The sequence below is a fragment of the Thermobia domestica genome, chromosome 16, assembly GCF_964235325.1.
Source record: "Thermobia domestica chromosome 16, izTheDome1.hap1.1, whole genome shotgun sequence".
Taxonomy (NCBI): Eukaryota; Metazoa; Arthropoda; class Insecta; order Zygentoma; family Lepismatidae; genus Thermobia; species Thermobia domestica.
Window position 1 is genome coordinate 159661989 of NC_137469.1, and position 21556 is coordinate 159683544.

Below are 21556 nucleotides of genomic sequence, written 5' to 3' on the forward strand. Positions count from 1 at the left end.
GGCTCTGGTCTACAGACTCACGGATAAAACCGTTTTATAAGACTTCCAGCATTTATGCACAGCATAGGTTTGAAGGTCATTTCTATATTAACTTCATGAATTAAAGGGAACTTGTATTCCTCGAAAGGCATTTGTTGGTCCTTCAAGGTCAATCAAACAATGAAAAAAATGATACTAGGAATATTTTAACACGCCACTCACTACAACGATATAACAGAATGCTGCCTCCGGCTGTTAATAAAAGGCTTAACTAGCTAGAACTCGCTAGTACAGGAGCAACGTTATATACCAAACAACGTTGTACTGTGTAAGAAATGCTAGGGGTTGTTCTGTCTATGTGCGCCGCCTCCTTGGTGTTCCCTGGTTAAAGCACTCACACAAATAAGTTTCGAAACATAATAAACATAATAAAATAAATATTTCTCGCTTGACACTATTAAAAAATAAACAATTAAAACATAGAGATGGGAGTTAAAATTTCTAACGTCTAAAACATAATTGATTGTTTTTGCAAAGGCAACCAAGGAACACACTAAATTAGTCACTTTATACTTTATGTCCACAACAAAATCCTTGCAGGGGTCGCGGTGGCTCAGTGGTAGAATATTCACCTCTGGTGCTTGGGGTCCGGGGTTCGATCACAGTCCCCGCCAAGTGAATCTTGTGGTGGACAAATACCGTGCTCGTGGGTTTTCTCGGGGCACTCCCGTTTCCTACCACTTTGTTCAAACCACCATTTCATTCATCTCTCATATCACCGTCTCCTTTAGCCTAACCGGCATAAACGTGGGACGCAAGACTCAAAGATTTCATTTTCAAAATCCTTGCAAGTTCTTTTTGCAATACCATTAAAATTATTTTCTTTTATGATGATATTTTCATTTTAATTTGTATGAATGTAGTATTTTCTTTTAGTAACGTTTGATAATATCACTGCCTCTTGCACTCATTGTGCATCATGTAAGTTGTTGAAAATATACACTAAATACCACGATTATATATGTTGGGAATATGCATTACAGGAATTAAACTTGAACCCGGGTTTCAACCTGTTTCTTTACGTTTAAGTCAGCCGTGTTACCGACTGAGCTAGGACAGTCCCAACTTATCCTTATATTACCGGTATATTTTACTTTATCACAGCACAGCCCTTTATGACAGTGTTCATAAAAGATTTTAACTAAAAAGAAATCAATCCAAAAAAATCGAGACTCCCCTGAAAACATATAACTCGTCCCGCCATTTATATGCACCCACATACATTTTGGAAATGCCGGCGCCGTTGGTTCTATCTGTTGTGTTTGAAATCAGTGTTTCTTTCAGAAACTATGTTCCGGGGGAGGGGGGCACACTTCGTATTCCGGGGGCACTATCGATAACTTTCTATTTTTTATTATATTATAGATGTATTATTTTGGTCTCTTCCGGGGGGCACTCTCAGAGCTCCGGGCGGGCAGTACCCCTAAAAACACTTCTTTATATTAGTACACCTAATCTAATATAAATAAAATAAAAAGTTTGTTTGTGTGTCTGTCTGTCTGTATGTATGTATCTGTGTGCTGCCTGGAGACCAGACAAGAGGACCTAGAGTTACCAAATTTTGATCTTGGGTACCTGGGCCCAGGTTCCGGATCAAGACGAAGCGTTTTTTTTTAATCGAACCAGGAAGTCTCAGGAGACGTTTACAGGGACATGTAAAAGTATTAGAAGATATCCGATATTAGTGTAGAATTCAAAGTTTTGGCGGTCGCTGAGATCAATGGTGAAACTCCGATTGCATTAACTTCCAAATTAACCCGACTTAGTTGAGGGTCGGGATACCGGAGATGATAACTGACATGTAAAAATAATCCAAAATGGCCGATATTAATGTCAAATCCAAAGTTTTCGCACTCGCTGAAATCAACGGTGATACTATAGAGGCGTTGACTTCCAAATACAGCCACCATGCGAATAATGGGTTTTTCTGATAGTTATTAATAAATGCAAGAAATAAATTATTAATAATAAATGGGAATAGATAGGAATGCATTTTGAAAGAAAGAAACGAAAGTGTAAACATACATAACCATGTCTGACTTTACATAATCTATCCTAAACCACGATCACTAATCTAACAAGAAGAAAGTAGACTTTGATAAATTAACTTCGGGGTCATTTTTCGCGAGGTAGTATTGCACATTTAAAATATGAATATTTAGGGATGCGCACGAGTCGAGACATGTCTCGAATCTGGACTGAAATTCGAGTTGACACACTTTGTAAAATTCGAGACGAGTCAAGACAAATTTATTTCTCGACTCTAATTTTCGAGCCGAGACACGAGTCGAGTCGAGACTTTTCGTAAAAATCTCGACTCGACTCGAATGTGTCGAAAATCTTTCTATAATTTTTAATATTATTTTGAAGAAAGTATTCAGTCAGAAACAGCCTTGAAACCAATTCCAGTATTTATTACTTTAGAAAGGTACCGAACGCATAAACTTAATGGTTAATCTTTCGAAATCAAGATTCAATTTTCAGCTCAATTCCGTTAATCAAATCTAATAATTAATGTCGTGGTATTTGATTGTACTTCAAATATAATAATAATAATAATAATAATAATAATAATAATAATAATAATAATAATAATAATAATAATGCTCTGGGGGACATACACGTGAGCATGTATCTAGTATAGCTCGAGCAAGGCACAATGACGGCCGACGCGTATCGCACACTGCTTGCAGACTACGTACACCCCTTGATGACGACCATGTTTCCCAACGGTAGTGGCATTTTTCGACAAAATAATGTACCATGTCACAAGGCCAGGAGTGTGATGAAGTGGTTCAAGAAATGTTCAACAATGTTCTATATCTTTTGACGATGTGCGAATTACAAGGGGGATGAGGGAAATCCTTATTGGTAATACTATATCCTTCTATAGCCAAAGGAGATTTCCCTCCATGTCAAAGAACTATGTGCTGTGTAATTAAAATGTATGAGTTGTTTTATCTGTTGTGTGTATGAAATAAATTATTAAAAAATGCAACAAATAAATTATTGACAATACATGTGATCAGATAGGAATGTATTTTGAAAAAAAGAAAAGAAACGGTAAACATACGTAACCGTATTTAACTATACATAATGTGACTAAACTAACCGATGGTAACTAATCTAGAATAATGTAGGAAAGATGCAAGAAAGCAATTATTAATAATAAATATAAATATATAGAAATATATTTTGAAAGAACAATGTTTCCCAGAAGTAACTTTGTAAATTTAGGATTTAGGATTTAGATTTCTGGGCTTTCGGCATCTGAGACCATTTAACCCGTCACGTTCGAGGGATGACATCTCTAGTCGAACACACTTTCCAGGGAAAGGGAAGGAAGAAAGGATTGGGGAAGAAAGGAAGTGATCTGAAACCTAAGGTATCATCCTGGCATCTTCCTGGTGTGAATGTGGAAAACCAAGGAAAATCTCATTCAAGGTGACTGGCCTGAAAAACTTTTAAATTTTTCGACCGAGTGCCCCCACCAGGAATCGAACACGGGACCGCCTTTATTTAACCATATAAACGTATGTTTGTCTATTCAATTACATTGCGAATAGGCGAAATTGGAACAATGTTGCATCGGAGTCAGTCAATTAGTTCGAATAAAATATGTTATTCATAGCACAATCCCTTCGAGGACATTTCCAAGATCGAGGCAGTAACCCACATGGTCGAAAGTACTGTTTGCACGAGATGAGACGAGATTAGACTTCAAGCTGTCTAGTCTCGTGAGACGAGGCACGAGAAATGTCTCGTCTCGTGGCAACACTAGAGCGGATGAGGCCCACAAAAAGGAGCTGTTATACAAAGTGGTTAAAATTACAGCTTTTAACCACTTTTGTTTGGTTATCAGCACAACACACAACACGACTACAATCTTCCAATCAGTGTTTCTTTCAGAAAAAATGTTCCTGGAAGGGTATATTTAGGATTCCGGGGGTACTGCTGGTATTATTCTATTACAGATATATTATTTTGGTCTCCCCGTGGGGGGTACTCTTAGAGTTCCAGGGGGCATCACCCCAAAAACATGTCTGGAAGAAACACTGCTTAAAACAACGACTACTTAGTTTCGACCACTGGTGCCCGAAGGGAGGGAGAAGGGGCCCGGCCGCCCTTGCTCACGAAAATATATGTGTAATATAGCGAACTACGTATATTAAATATCAGGCGTAATATAGCAATCAAGGAGATGAGCCCCTTAAAAATTATTCGGGCGCCAATGGTTTCCAGTAATGAATTATTACGACAGGAATATTTGTTAATATCGTCGGTACAGTCGAAAGGCAAGCCTTCCCCACTTATTCTGAAATCCTTTTTTCAAAACCTCTGGCGCCACTTCAAAATATAAGAAGGCCCATGTGACTTTCTGATTTCAAAAATGACTTTGGTTCGAATAACATCATAAAACAAAAAAAAAAAAAAACGAAACTAAATTTTATTGTCAAACCAACATCCTTTCAAACTCAGTACAGGAAAAGGCCTACACGTTTCTGTCTTTGTTCGGAACGAGAAAACTCATGAACAATCGTTAGTTGCTGATGAAACTGGCATTAAGAGAACTTGTATTTCTATAAAGGATTTTTATACAAGATATAACCACCAGCCCTCGGAATGAAATATTCTGAAACACTGATCTCAAAGAATGGTTTAACATTTTACTTGAATCTGGAACAGTATCACTAAATATTTAAACTTGAATCGGTTGGAAAATAGAAATGAAAGCTGTTTGTAAGAATCATTTAAAAAATAACTTTAGGTCTTCCTTGTTCTTTTAGGATAGTCCTCATTTGAAATAATAAACGCTGATATACTTTCGAAGGCAATAATTTATTCCGAGTTAATAAATTTTTAAACAATTTCAAAAACTGTCTTTTCATTTTTGAGACATGAGACGATACGAGGCATTTCAAGAGACGTCTCGTCTCGTCTGGGAAACGAGACGGGACAAGTAGTCTGTCTCGTCTCGTGTCTCGTATCAAAGGTTTCTGTCTGGTCTTGTGGCAACACTAGTTGAAAGAAAGAAACTAATGAAATCTTTGTGTTTTACGTCCCACGATTATGCCGGTTAGGCTGAAGGAGACGGTGATGATGAGTAATGAATGAAATGGTGGAATGAACAAAGCGGGAGAACCCCGAGAAAACCCACGCACACGGTGTTTGTCCACCACAAAGTTCACTTGTCGGTGACTGGGATCGAACCCGGACCCCAAACACCAAAGTTGAACGCTCTACCACTGAGCCGCCGCGGCCCCAAGAAAGAAACAAATATGTAAAGATACATATATGAGTACACACACACGGATAAAGTAGTCATACATGTATTTTAATCTTCTGACTACTTAACCCCGACTAATTTAAGATTGCAAGAAAGTAATTATTAAGAAGAAATATATACATATAGAAACGTATTTTGAAAGGGGAAAAAAGCAAACCGTACCAGCCGTGATATGAATCTGGGTTGCCCACTCAACAAGCAGACACCTTACCGAATTATCTCCGGCAGAACTTGCAATTTGTGGTTTTGAAGCTTTATTTATACTGTGTGTGTTACGTAACGACGCTACGGGATGTCATTACTAGTGCGACCACCTCATTCAAGACCCTTTTTGTAAATTGTTTGAGGAAAAAAGAGTGATTTTGTAAATCAACAAAACGGATCTTGTATATAGAGGGTGTAACTAAAAGGTACGACAAAACTTCATGGGTGTATTCCTTATTGGTAGACAAGCAAAAACGTTCCGATGACCATATGTCGGGAAATGCATCGTTCCAGAATTACGGCCTTTCAGCTGACTACTAGTGTGAAATAGTCACATTCTGGTCGCTCCTTAATATGTCTCAATTTAAACCTCAATATATCAAACTCTGATTAAGATAGGAAGGTAATTTTAGTAGCAACGTGTTCTGCAAAAATTAAGCTTTTCGCTGATATGCATTTTATGAGTGTATCCCCAAGGAATGCCATCTCCAAAATGCTGATGCAAAAATCAAACAAAAAACAAGTAATTACCCTCCCATGTCCACCGTGGTACTCCCACACATACATAAAATATACAGGGTGAGTCAAAAGTCCTTGCACACCTGCATAAGTGAAAATCGACGGGAAAAGTAAAAAGGAATGATGGGAACAGAGGTTTGATGAGGCGTCGCAACTTTTGAAGTGTATGTCATCTTGAAATCCGCCATTTTGGATTCACGTCATTTTTTTAAATGGGAAGGGGGTGTATGACCCATCAAATAACACTAGCTTGAGCTCAGGAATTTAGTGGTGTAATTTGTTTTTCCTATCTAGTACAGTTTAGAAGCTATTAATGTTCAAAGGTGGGAAATTACCTTGATACTGAATGCTACAACACCTGTTCTACGTGTTGTCCATTTCGTGCAATGCACAACTGTAATCCCTGCAACCACTTTGACTGGAGTCTCACACGGAGGAGATGTCTCCTGAAGTTTGGTCACAGGCTTGTTGGATGCGTTCCTCCAGGTGTCTCAAATCACGGATTGTCTCAGCATACACTATCTGCTTAAGATGTCCTCATAGATAAAAATCAAGGGGCGTTAAGTCAGGGGCAGCCACTCCACGGGACCACGGCGACCAATTCACTTCCGTGGCAGTTGTTCATCCAACCATTGACGGACACCAAGTCTATAGTGTGGAGGGGTCCATCGTGCTGAAAATAAGATGGGGAGAATGCCGTCAGCGTTCAGTGTGGCAGGGAACACAAAGTCCTGCAACAGCATCAGATACTGTGGTGCAGTTAAGGTGTTGTAACTGAAAAATGGCCCAATGATGCGGGTGTCCCATATGCCACACCAAACCATCACCTTCGCTGGACTATGTTCTCGACTCGGGTGAACCCAGATCGGATTTGCGTCACACCAGTGTCGACAATTATGTCGATTAACCTCCCCGTTCAAAGTGAGATACGCCTCGTCACTGAACAGTATGCCCTTGACAAACGCAGGATCCAGTTCGTGTTGTTCAGTAGCCCACATGCAGAACTCCAACCGGCGATCAGGGTCATCCTCGTTCAGTTTATGTTGCATGTGCAGCTTTTAAGGATGCCACTGATTGGTGTGCAATATCCGGATAACGGAGGATTGGCTTATTGGACATGCTAGGGACACACGACGGGTACTTCGTGTAGGACTTTTCACAAACGACGCAACAACCGCCGTTGCAGTTTCCTCATTGGTGGCAGTCTTTGGTCGCCCACTACGTGCCCTATCTTGAACAGAGCCCGTCTCTCGGAATTTGGTGATCACGTGAGCCACCGTGCTGTGCGATACCGGTTGTTTGTCTGAGTGCCGTCGGTTGTAGTCAGCTGCTATTGTTCGGTAGCTGCGTTCCACTGATATAAGGATGATTTCGATCTTCTGTTCACGTGTCAGACCTATTTTAGATCACCTGGAACAGAGAGAACTGGGTCAGTATCAAGATAATTTCCCACTTTTGAACATTAATAACTTCTAAACTGTACAAGATAGAAAAAAACAAATTACACCACTAAATTTCTGAGCTCAAGCTAGTGTCATTTGATGTGACATACACTTTCCCATTTAAAAAAAGACTTGAATGCAAAATGGCGGGTTTCGAGATGGCGGCCATGAATGACATACCGCCCCATACTCCAAAAGTTGCAGCCCCTCATCAAACCTCTTTTCCCATCATCACTTTTTACTTTTCCCGTCGATTTTAAAACTTATGCAGGTGTCCAAGACTTTTGACCTACCCTATATATATAGGCGGAAAGCATCGTCCTTTAGAAATACATAGATATCAAAAATATCTTCCTAGGTTAATTAGGGTCTGAGTTATTGAGGTTTAAATTGAGTCACATTAAGGAGCGACCAGAATATGACTATTTCCACCATTAGGCGGCTCAATGGCCGTAACTCTGTAATGATACATTTCCCGACATATGGTCATATGAACGATTTTGCTTGTCTACCCATAAGGAATCCATCTCTGAAATTTTGCCGTACCTTTTTGTTACACCCTGTATATATGTGTGTTGGTGCAACAATAAGTTCCCAAGAATATAGATTAATTCATTTTTGATTTTAATCTACACAACAAATGCTTTTTAAGAAAGCAAGGAGCCTGCGAGTTAAAGATGGTTAAAGACCGTAAATAAAATTGAAGATCTGAATTGCAGAACATCCGAAGTCCACCGGAGTACTTTTTTGTTTTTTAGAAGAAAGACAAGAAGATTATACTTGGAATGCTATTCTGTTTAGCTGAAATTTTGATTTTTTTTAAAAAAAGTTTTGACTTGGACTTACGTATTATGCAAGTGAATAGCCCTGAAACATAGATGCTAACATAAAAAACAGAAAACGAAAAATACGAAGAAAAAGAGTGGTCTTGGGATGTTTTGTAATTCAGGTTTTCAATTCAAACTTCAAATGGAACTGGGGTAACTCGCAGACAATGGCTGACTTAACACTTTGATAATAGCGGGTGTAATGGCTGGTTTGAGAACACAATTGATATGGCCTCTGTAGCTAAGTAGACTCCCACCCTTCCCCCTCAACATTGGATACGGAAATGAAAAACTTATTTAGAATTTCATTGTTGATTCCGGTATATTTCAAGCATCACTTCTCGGAATCTGGGCCTGTGATATGTCGATATATCGCTATCTTCGATATCTATATTACCATGTCCATATATTACATTCGATATCGCAAATATATGGACATGAATATAATCATTCTAAATTTTCGATATCGATATTCGGGGAGTGGGGATGCGAGGTATAAAGGTCCCCTAAGACTTGCGATGGATGAAGAAATTAAACTTACTTTTTGCAAGATTGTTTTCTAATCATAATATCTTTATTACCAAACATTGCAATGTAAATGCATCCACTTGCAAATTTGCAATATTATATGATGTAATTTCTTAGGCGCTAGAACTTTTTTGTTCCCTGAAGAAAGAAACAAAAAATCACGTGGAAAAGCAAGTACTTCGAACTTTGAACTAGAATTTACCGTAAGAAAGTTTTTCGTTTCTCTTCCTTGGAGATTTCCATCCCTTTTGGCCTTTGGGACCGCTAATTGACAAAAGGTGCACACATGATCGCTATATGCATTTATGCTCTGAGGGAGAGTCAGAGATTTAGAAAAGGAAACGACTTTTTAATAATAATAATAATTATTATTATTATTATAACAATGGGGTTTACAACTAGGGTCTTGTCTCTTTATCTTGCATGGGAAGGCCGCAAGTCTGCTACGCCACTGGTGTCCCCTATTCTGTGTTTGTCTTTCTCGTTTCGTGTAGATATTTGTTTTTGTGCTGTTAGGCTTTTATATGAAACTTTTATATTATGTAACTTTTTCTTTTTATGAGTTTCTTTTTTGGGTGGGGCGGGGGGAAAGAGAGAAATGCTTTCTTCTGATATCTGTTTCTTACCATTCATCTTGTTTGAACTGCTTAAGTAAGTCATTTTGTAACTTTTGATGTCATCCTACTCCATCACAATAATAAAATTGTCATTCTTAACAATTTGTTTTATTCCCTTATTTGCAGTTTGCCACACTGATATATTTGTGACAAAATTGAGGTTTTGTCCAACGCCTTTCGAATTCGCAACCAACCCAACCGCCGAGATTTTTGGGTTGCCTGCTATTGCAGGAAAAGGAGAATTGCAGGTGGTAATGCACTTTTGGAGTCGTGTATACAATACAGTAAAAGCTCCTTATTCGCGCTTCTTTCATTCGCGTTTTCACTATTCGCGGATTAAAAAATGCGATCCAACTCCTATATTCGCGGATCTAATCAGTATGTACATACATAATAATAAAAAGGATTCCAATAGGTATCCAACTCAATAACCTTTGTAAACGCCGTCAAATGGACTAATAAAATGTAAAATAGACCTTATTGAAACTTTGCCTAAAGTATGTTGTTAAATGATATCGCCGCTGTATTGGTTCGTACTTTGACATAAGCCGCCTTCGCCGCGATCGGTGTTTTTGAGAATGTAAACAAACAGAATGAAAGCAACCTTATTACTCAATGAATAAAGTATATTTTTAAATGCCGCCACATTATTAGACGTTCCGTCCTTTGGTAAGAGCGCTTTGCGTGTTTTATTGTTTCGTCTTTCCATTCGTTACAAAAATTGTGATCGAGTAACACGTCTCTACCGCTGTCTTCCTAATTTATTCAGTAATGTCAACTAAAAAAAATGAGAAACGAGTTTCCACACGAAAAAAATCTGTGTTACCGCTTAAAGTGAAAATAGAAATGCTTGATCGTTTACGCCTTGGAGAGTCGTTTGCATCCATATCACGCTTATTCAATGCCAACGAATCAACTGTACGATCGATTAAAAAAAATACGAAGATAAAAGAAGGTCGTCTGTAGCTTCAACTTCACTGTAAGCGAAAATTGTTCGTGATCCAGCAATAGAAAAAATGGAAGTGGCGTTGTCATTATGGATCGAAGACCGCAACCAAACAAGGGTCCCCATGAGTGGTCCAATGGTCCGGGAGAAGGCAAGGCGTCTTTACGCTCATTTTAAAGAACTTGATGGTAGTTGTAGTGGTGAATGTACAGATGGAGGATTTCAAGCATCGGAAGGTTGGCTCAATAAATTTAAGGTGAGACAATCATTGCATAACACTAAACTCGTTGGAGAAACTGCATCTGCTGACACTACTCCAGCAGAACGATATCCAGAAGAATTTGCAAACTTAGCAGCTGATGGAGGATACAAATCTGAACAAGTATTTAATGCAGACAAAGCTGCACTGTTTTGGGAGAGAATGGCAAACAAAAAATTCATTTCTAAAAGCGAAAAGTCTGCTCCTGGATTTTAGGCAGCAAAGGATAGAGTTACACTGCTGCTATGTTCTAATGCATCTGGAGATTGTGTCATTAAACCACTGATGCTTTACAGATCGTTAAATTCTCAGGCTTTAAAAAATCAAAAACATGGACGACCTGCCATTGTTTTGGCGTGCTAATAAGAAAGCGTGGGTTACAAGCGCTGTTTTTTGTGACTGGTTTCGGAATTGTTTTGTTTCTGAAGTTGAAACTTATTTTTTAAAAAAAAACAAAATTTAGACTTTAAAGCAGTTCTAGTTTTGGACAATGCACCAGGTCATCCTCGCGAACTTGAAACTATGCATCCAAATGTAAAAGTGACATTTTTACCTCCCAACACGACGGCTTTGCTTCAACCTATGGACCAAGGAATAATCCAGGCCTTGAAGCTCTATTACATCAGACGAACCTTCAAAATCGCATTGGATAATGTGGAATGTAATCCTGATATGAATATTATGGAATGCTGGAAGAAATTTGACATAGCAAAATGCACCGTAAACATAAAAGAATTGAAGCCACACACATTGAAGTCATGCTGGAAAAAACTGTGGCCTGCTCTGACTGCGAAAAATGACGAAGAATGTGCAAATTCAAACTTTGACTGCGAACGTAGCCGAAATTGCGAATGGAATAGGACGAGATAGGTTCGAACAGATAGAATCAAGTGACATTAAGAATTGCTTGAATCGCAAGATGAAGATTTGAGTGAAACCGACTTGGAGGAAATGTTAAATTCACAGCCCATTGAAGAAGAGGCTTCAATAAGCACTGGAAACGTGACATTTAATTTGAAAAATCTTAGTGAAGGTTTAAGAATGGCAAATGAGCTTTGTGATTTCTTTATGAAAATTGGTCCGTCTATGGAACGAAGTCTTATTTTTAAGAGGCAAATTGCTAATGCCACTGCTGAATATCAGTCTGAATTGAGGGAGCTTTTAAAAACTGCCAAGCAAGAAAAAATTACAAAATTCTTCAAACTATTACCTAAGCCTGAAGATAATAATTAGTCAATATGGTCAAAAACTTCAATTACAGTAAATTGATTTTTTTTATATATGTATTTTTTTTTTTTTTATTTTGTCACCTAGGAATGTATCCCCTATAATCCCATATAAATTAACATTCCGTATTCACGGTTTCTGTATTCGCGGCATATTTATGGAACATATACCGAGCGAATAAAGAGCTTTTACTGTATACCTAAAGCAACCACAAGTGGTTGAATGTGTCATACATTGGACATCTTGATTTTTCTCCATTTTTAAAAATGTGGGTTGGTCCACTGTTGCGCTCACCCCCTCAATTGTTGTCTGCTATAACGAAGGTAGAAAACTGTATGAGTTCATATATAATACTAACATTATACATTTATGTTTATTACAGTGCATTATGAATTGTATCAGAGAGGAGCTGTCAAGAAAATTCAATTGTGACGTACCATGGCTTGAGATTCCTGGATTGTCAGTGTGCAATAATTCTGTTATCCTTGTTAATTTTATTTATGACTACAATGATTTGATGACACGCTACGAAGAAAAATGTTTCTGTGTTCGACCCTGTAAGATTTTGAAATATTATATCTCCAGTGTTCACGAAGATTTGATCATTGAGGATGACAGTAATAAATTTGCTTGGGTTAATATTCATGTCGCCTCAAATTTAGTGCAGCATGTCGAAGAAGTTCTAACTTATGATGGATCACAGTTACTCTGTGATGTAGGAGGATCCATGGGATTTCTATTAGGGATCTCCGTTCTAAGTTTTTCCCATTGTATCGTTCATTATCTCCAGAGTGTGCGTTCTCAAGTAAAAATGTTAAATCGTTAAGTGTATTGTAAGTAAAACGCTCTGTTGGATTTTCGTGTAGCATCATTTAACGGGTTAATATATTTCGCGTTTTGAGATTGAAATTATAATTGTATTTCGATTCATATTTTAAAACTACTGTAGATTTCTACACTATGAAAATTAAAAACTTAAATTAGAGGCAGTAGAGGAATAAAATCAGAGACATGCTCTATGATTATGGTAATAAAACCATTTTAAAAACTTCTCACTACATAATATCGTTTCTCCCCATGGGGATATGGGTCGAAACGTAAAAGTGTATATTTCTACCAATTCCGTTTTGAGCAGAGGAATAGAATTCGAGATGGAACTTATTCTTGGGACGGTGAATTCATACCAAGAAGCCATTTCTCGCTTTCTCTTACCTTTTTACTATATGGGGAACAATACTAAAAGTAAAACTACAGAATATTGTCTAGTTGTGACATAAGAAGGGAAATATAATGTATTCGAAGAACGTAAAAATGATTGGGAAACCACTTATCCTATCTATTACAGTTTCTGCTTTATGGTAATCAACGTTGAGATAGACCATATTGATTTCTACTACTTCCGGTTTGAACAGAGGGTTAAGAGATGAGACCGATCCTATTCTTTGCACGCTGAATCGTTTTGAGAAGAGCGCTATTTGCTATCTCTTACCGCTTCAGAGAGACAAACGAACGTATACCTAGGTATAGCTGTTATAAAATATTTCCCATACTTAAGCATAGAATATATAGTTTGGGAGCCTGTAATGCAGAAAGTAACGTGTTAGAGAGTGCAGGTTGTAGTCTTACAGTAATATGGGAACATTAGTAAGAGTAGCTTAAAATGGAACGGTACACATTATCATACGACACAGCATGCTTTCGTAAGTTAAAGCTTTTAAAAAAGAAGTTTCTGGAACGGGAAGAAAAATTTGCTTGGCATTGCGTAGAAATAAGGCAAAAAATAGGACTATAGAATGATCATTTAACTAATTTATGAACTGCAGTGAATTCCTATAGGACATATCACGCATAGGATGTTCACAAGTTATAGATAACGGGTCACTCAATGTGTTTGTAAAAGAATGTAATGGCGTAAAGTGCTGGAAAGAAAACTAATTGTACTGCAGAAACCATTCGCTAACACTTTCATCAAATTGATAAACAGTGTATCCTGGGATAGTAAATACAATGTGAATTCAATGTAGCTCAAAGAGCGACACGGCTTAATATGGATGTTCCTTTTTAATTTTGTCAGAGGGTGGATCTGGTTTTGAACAAAGTGGTTCTTTACGATACTCCAAGAATCCGTCATCACTTGATGGAACCAATTCACACGACTAAGACAATACCTCCATAAACAGGAGGTTGCGCTGTGTATTAGTTCATGGTGTCATGTATCGCAAACTGCAACAACCTAATGATCATACCAACAACGAGAAACTCTATTCGCTGTAACTGGAATGCTTTCACAAAAAGATTAAAAACTGCGTACCCAGCGCATGTGAAATGCAGAGATATTATTCTGCTTCAACAAAACTCCCCACATATTTCCTACGCTCTCAATTCATTGTACTGTCAACTTAAAATTATTTCATTTGTTGTTGAACTATTTGCGTGACTACGGTACCAAACCCTCGATCAGGTGCCCCATATACTGTAAAAACTGCTTTTTAACCTATGGTTTAATTCTACTAGCATGAGATCCTAGCCTGTACGGGCGTGGGAGTCAAGTTATTAGGTTCACGCTAGTAGGCTTTAAAATATTGTAATATTAACTCATCTATCCAGCCGTTACTTTACACAATAACTCTTGAACGAAAGCAAAATTTTAAATACTGTTATTCGCAATAGACACATAGAGAGATTATCTCGACAAAATTTGTTAACAAAGTCAATCGTTAATGTATTAACGAGTGTCGATTGCTTTGACGGTTTCTATCCATACGGAATACGGTACATGGAAATATGTGGGAAGGTTAGAATTTTTGGTTAAATGCATTTTGAGGTTAAAACCGAGTTTTTGGTTAATCCTAAAATGATACTGGTGAAAAAGCTGTTATACTTATGCTATGGAAGGGTTATAATGCATAGATTATAGTTGCTGTCTACATAAGTTTCATCTTACATAAAAGGTCTATGATTAAACCTGAAAACATATTGAAGTTAAAACCTCATATACCTGGATATGAGAGATTATGAGTAGTGACCACCTCAACTACTAGCATAGATTCATGTTCTGCGTAATCCTCTTTTACTGTCTTTACCAGGATTTATTTCTTCGGATGGGGACTGTTTATGATTTTCAAGGTTCGCTTTATCTCATGTGATTACATTGTTTCTTATAGAGTGAAAATCCAACAGAACGTTATTGGATACCTCATACAATGTTATCATGAATATTTGATAAATTATTGTAATATCAATCATCTAATTTTAACCTCTTCCACACCAGTAACTACCTCCTCGTCATGATTCGGCCATATCTTTTATCCCCCTATATGTGCGTACTACATGATGATTGTGTCAGCCATTACCATGATGTATGTACCCATCTCAGAAGTTCCCTGTAGTAAATAACTATCGTTCTTGCGTGGTAGTGCAAGGTGAGTGTCCCTCTTGCACTTAGTATTATTGGGCATCTTGACACCACAGTTTTCTTAAGATATTTCACCTGCGTCTTGCTTTATATGTAGCATAGCCTTAGATGTTGCTTCATTGCTGTGAGAGTCGGCATGTAATTTGTTTGCGCTTCACGCATACGGATATTGGATTTGGACAGTGATCAAAAATGAAAGAGTAACGAGGAAGAAATGATACTGATGGTAGCTTAGAATCACTTGAAGACGTAGATGATAAAGAGGCGCCCATTCATTGTTCTTGAAGTGTGAACTTTGAAACCAAAATTATACTGTTTAATGGAATGTCAGATAACGGTCCCTGGTCATCTAAATAATCGAATTTATTACAGAAACAACCCAAGTGGAAGAATTCACTTTAAAATTAAACGTTCTGATGGTGTTTGAAGCTTATGTTAAAAATTTTGGTATTTGGTTCCAGAATAGTTAGGACCTGGAGTTAAAAAGTTGGGCAAATTAATACAAATGTGGATCTTAAATGTTACTAATATTGTATTGTTTGTTGTGCTTTCCACTGCATATCAAAGTTATAAGTGCGACATGATTAATAATTGTACGTAATATCTATACGTAGACAATATAGATTCAAGATATTCTACTCCTATGTTTACAGTAATACTATATTTACATGTGTTTATGTTAAACTTCTTGATTTATATGTCTTGCTGATACGTGTTCAATACTTCCATATTCTATTCACAACTTAATGTATTTACTGAGCGAGATTCTCATTATTATATCCTTATTGAACGAATATCGTGAATTTTCTTTGTAAAACTCTACTCTTTAAATCAAATGATAAATTTCCTAATTTTAACACTTCAAGTAAAAATTGAAAATCAAGCATGGAGGAAAATTGTATGAATGCTATTTAAAGAGAAATAATAAAGGTATATTCGTAATTTTGCAAACAATATGTAACCAGCACAGGTATCTTTCAAACACCAACTTTATATAAATTTTACAATGTTATTAGTGGTTAACTAAAACAAAATTGTCCACTGATAATATATAAAGTATGTATGTATGTTTGCATTTTTCTATACCCAGGGCTGTCTGTCCCATATGTCCAACATACGCATTAACAAGAATCGGTAAAAACTGGCAAAGAGTACTCGAAATTGCAAAATATAATAACATATATTATTTTAAATAAGTATTTCATGTTAGCGCAAGACTTGATGATAATAGTTAAATCTATCTTTCCCTCTATTTCTATATTACATTCATAAATCATGCTTAAGTTGCGTTAGTTTAAGTCGTGTGGACAGTTTAAAAGCAAATGACTGATTGGTGTAATATACGTAATTTAAGAAAGAAATGAATTTCTGGACAACGAACACTTCTTCAAATTAGGTATCCCAGTATTGATATTAAAACTGGGCTTGTCTTTATTATGAGCAAATTGTTTATTGTTAAATGTGGAAATAAGTTGTCTTTTTGTATTGAATAAAAGTTAAAAAAGGGGTTTGTTCCATCATTGATATTGAACCTATAATAAGTATTATCAGCTTTTCTTTGGAGGTGAGTTAGTTTTCACTTAAAAAGAATATAATAGATATATTTAAAGATGAAAAACAGACAAAACGAAGCTAATTGGAAGTGTTCACTGCTACTCTCACGTAAGAATTGACTGAACGTTTCCTCTCCACTTTCGTGGAATTTTAGAATTCAGAGCTAAATATTTTTAAAAGTATGCGTTTTATGTAAAATTGTTTCTCTACAAAAAAGGTATGCTTTCTATGTTCTATAAAACAATGCTAAGTTTATCTCTTTATGTTCAACCATAGCGAAGATATAGCTATTTTCATCTGGATATTGTTCGTTTGACACTTCAAGCCGCCATTTTGCAATATGGCAGCGAAGGTCATGTGGGATTTCATGGGACTTTTAGTATGTTGTTTAGAACATCATTCCCAACATCTGCACCAAGTTTCAGCTTGTTACTAATTTGTTCCTTACTTTCTGGTAATTAGACTGAACTAAATGGTGGAACGATAACTATATCCTTTAACCCTTAACTATCGTTCCTTTGCTATCATGAAATTAAGCGCTTGTTTACACTAGTTTTTGTCATGTTTTATTTCTGTATTGAACCTACTACTTTCATATACACTAAGTTACTAACACTTTGTAGGTAATAGTTACTATTGCCGCTTCTTTGTCTAACTCTTCTAGCTTTTATAACCTCTCTTCATCCTAACCGATTTATCATTAGCTTACGATACTTCTCTTTGTGTTTACTACTAAAATTTATCGCTTCTGTCCTTTGTGATGTTTTGACTGATATTCCCCTTCTCCTCTCCTATTACATCGCTATGTCATCTAGGTTTGTCTACGATTATCAATTTTCGTTTTTTCCTTTATTTACGTATATCGTTGTTACAATGGACCATTTACTTCCTATGTAACTTTTCCTATCCTATGGTTGATTCAACAAGTCTAGTCAATATCCTAGTACATAGTTCTACCTGTATATACTAGTGATGGCTGACATGTAAGTACCTGACGCATGTTTCCTTTCTGTAAATTATTTACCTGTTCCGACCTTGTTTATTGTCGCAATTAGTTGTTTCTTTTCCTTCATTTTTTAAAATTTTCCCAATTTTACATAAACCCTTAAATCCTTATACCCTTAAGCAATTATAGTTTGTGCCTCGAGATGCAAATAAATATTGACTTTCTACCTGTATTATAATTATTTTACGTTTGTATACTTTTTATTTTGTATTGATTTGATGTATACTTTAAATATTTTACATATTATTTCTGAAGATTTTTTGTACTTCCTCTTTTTGCATCCCATATTTTCGGATGGATTTATATAATCTAAAGTACATTATTAGTAGTAAACTAGTTGTGAATATTAACACAATGATAACCTCTCCAATTATATGCATCATATAATCAGTCTTCAATACCAACTGTGGTACAGTTGTCTCTACCTTTAAATTTGGAAGATTCTCAGTCAATGAATTTAATTCTTGAATATGTATCCTTAAATTTAATTGCTTTTCTGATGTTTTCTAGCAAATTTAAATGTTTCAATTACTTGTTTGGTTGGAATTGCTAGTTCGCCTATTATAAATACTATCAAACTGACTATAGTTTATAAAATACGATCAGGTATTACCATATATTAACTTGGTTAACGTGATTTCATGATGTTTACCTAGTTTTGGCGAGTAACCTTAATGCAATGATGAATATACTATCCCAGCATTTGTATATTTATATATCATTTTGCCAAAAATTTCTCCGAATTTTGTTGACAATTTTCCAAAGAGCTATTAAACACAATATTGTTTAAACACTTTGCCTCATCGTCCAATGTAATTGTTTGACAAAAATATAAAAAGCTTTTAAATTCACACTTTGATTTATCTCAGGTATGATATATTCCATTTGTCAATAACAAGCTTCTGGTAATTCATAAAAATATCGGGAATATTGCGTTAGATAACCCATGGAAATGACACTGTATTTTACTGATACACTGTTGTCACAAATAATCGGCGTTTTTAACAATAAACCAATATTATTCTCGTTATAATGATACCTCTTAAGGTTAATGGTAGATACTCTATAAAACATTCCTATATCCGATCTATAAATCGAATGTTTTAGAACATCATGAGAATTTATAAATCTTTTTACATCTGAATTCGGTAGTATGTGATAAGATAATTGATTATTTAAAATATTGTTCATAACCTTAGCTACTCGCTCCTTCATTATATGCACAAATAAATGCGTCAAAATTTTCCTCTGGGCTTGATGTAAATAACAATAGAGATTCTCCAACTTACTACGAAAACCCTGTAATACATGTTGTACCTTTATGACAATTCCATGGACAATCGAAATTTCATTCTTGAATGAGGACTTACAACGAGATATTTTGTATCGGTTGATAATTACTTGTATGTTGGGCAGAAAGTGCTTCTACACAAGCACTATACCTGATATAATGTTACTTAAAAATAACAAAAAGAAGAATGTTTGAATATATGTAAGAAATATACATTATTGTATAGTTGGTTACTATGTAGTTGTTTATGGAGACATAATTAACAGGTATGATTGCAAGACAGTTTGTGTGAATATACGTTGAAAGAGTATCAACGAATAAATTATCTAATACTTATCATGGACTTGTAATTTCCGTATAAAAGGTGATAATACTAGTGAATAGATTTACGGAAGATATTTTAAGGTGTAGATGAGTATCGCCACTAAAGATATACTTATATTATTAGCCGAACCAGGGTTGATGACTACCTTTGGTGAGTCGTAAAATTTTTGGTTTACCTCACCCGGGATTCTTGTAAATTCATATCCCGAAGTCTAAAGTAAGGGTGAATTTACCTCTGTAAGAAGGTTCATGTATATGAACTCAACTATTCTCAGAAGTGGCAGAGTAATCACAAGAAAAATTATGATCGGTGAGATAGTAGAGAATGAAACTTTTGACAGTGTTAACAACGAGCAAAATATAGCTCCCGTTACACCCGAAATGTTGACATTAGAAGACAAAATCTTAATGGCATTACAGCGACAGGAACAAAGCCGAAAAGACGATTTAGAAGCCATGAAGCAAAATTTGGCTCAGATGTCCAACGAATTAAAACAGACGGTTCAGCAGAAATCCGAAGAATCAAGTAGACAATATGAAGAATTGAGTAGACGATTAGAGCAAAAATCAGAGGAGACGAAACAATCTGTTATCCAGGCCGTGAGAGACATCACATTACAGTTTGATGAAAAGCTAAAAAGATTATCTGAAGATTGCCAGGATAATTACAACGATGTAATCCAAGAAGTTAATTGTGTAAAAAAGGATTTGGAAGTAATAGAATCTTCTGTTCGTCAGCAAAAGATCCAGGTCACAGATAATTCTAACCAAATACGTGCAAATACTCAATTGATATCTACCTTACAAGAGGAAATTAGGACATTACAGATTAAGGACAACGCATACCACAATAACATGGTTAATGATCGTGTGGAGTTCCCTTGTTCACAAGAGATGACCTCGCATTCACCCGCAGCAGATCAATGTGGACCTTACGTTATCTCTTCTTCAAGTAATCCATCCGATGAGGACATTATTTTGGAAAGAATTCATCCAAGGAATACAGATGGGCGGAAAAGAGATGGTGGAACCACGCATAACGCAGTAAGTAAAAATTGTCACTCAACGCGAACACGAAATGGCGAAAGGAATGTAAAGTTAAGTGTAAAGATGAGCGAAATACGTGCTATGAGTAAGTTTAGTGGTAAATGTAATGAAAATGCTACTTCTTTCCTAGAAAAATTTCAGGATGAGTGTAGTATAATGGGTATAGATAAATCTCAATATATGAAACTAATCCCCCATTTATTACTCCCACCATGTTCTTTATGGTTTAAAGCAATACGGGATCACGTCAATACATATGAGGAATTCAAAGCCGCGCTGATTGCAAATTACGAAAACGACTTTTTACTTGCAAACAGAGATGCCACGATTAGAAACCAACCTTTTAATCCTCGCTTGCACAAATCTGTTGTTGATTTTGTTGTAAATACGTATAACGAATTAAAAGTCGTAAATCCGTTGCAATCGGAATCTAGAGTGATTGCATCTATTCGAAATTTACTACCGTTTAAATTACAACAGATCCTGTTTTCCACGCAGTGCATGAGTTTTAATCACTTATTAATGCTTGTCCAATGTTATGAAACTCAATACCAGACACTGAATCATCAAGCGGGAATAAAAAAAATTAAAAACAATTCAGATCACCTTGTACCTGTTCGTAATCTAAATATCCGTAATGTGAACAATACGGAACATAACCTAACTCGAGCAAATTTAAACAATCAGAACGATCAAAATAGCCAAAGATATGTTGGGAATCCACCTAACCTAATCAACCGTGACAATAATTATGTCAGATCACTTAATCGAAGTAGACTCAAAAACAGTCGAAATACATGGCGAAATTCCAGAAATACAGTAAACTACATGGGTGGACGTAATCGTAATTCAAGAGATGGCACTCCGTATCAAAATCAAAACAATGACGTAATTCATGTACGAAATAGTGCGGAACATAATCACGATCGTGCAGTACAATGTACTTTATTAGAATAATATGCAAGTACGAATTTAAACTAACTGCAGTTGATGTAGTGAGGGTTAAACCCATATCAGTTATAGA

At 36.2% G+C, this 21556-nt stretch overlaps 1 protein-coding gene across 2 annotated transcripts in view; it reads left to right on the forward strand.

The window, feature by feature from the left end:
* LOC145672827 (uncharacterized) overlaps positions 1-16152 on the forward strand; it is a 172742-nt gene extending 156590 nt beyond the window's left edge. For both annotated transcript variants that reach the window (XR_014128683.1, XM_081741975.1), the window contains exon 2: positions 12278-16152. Coding sequence is in view for 1 of the 2 variants with exons in the window: in XM_081741975.1 (XP_081598101.1) it covers positions 12278-12721 (444 nt within the window). In the remaining variant the exon portion in view is untranslated. The remainder of the gene's footprint in view (positions 1-12277) is intronic.
* Positions 16153-21556: the final 5404 nt, after the last annotated feature.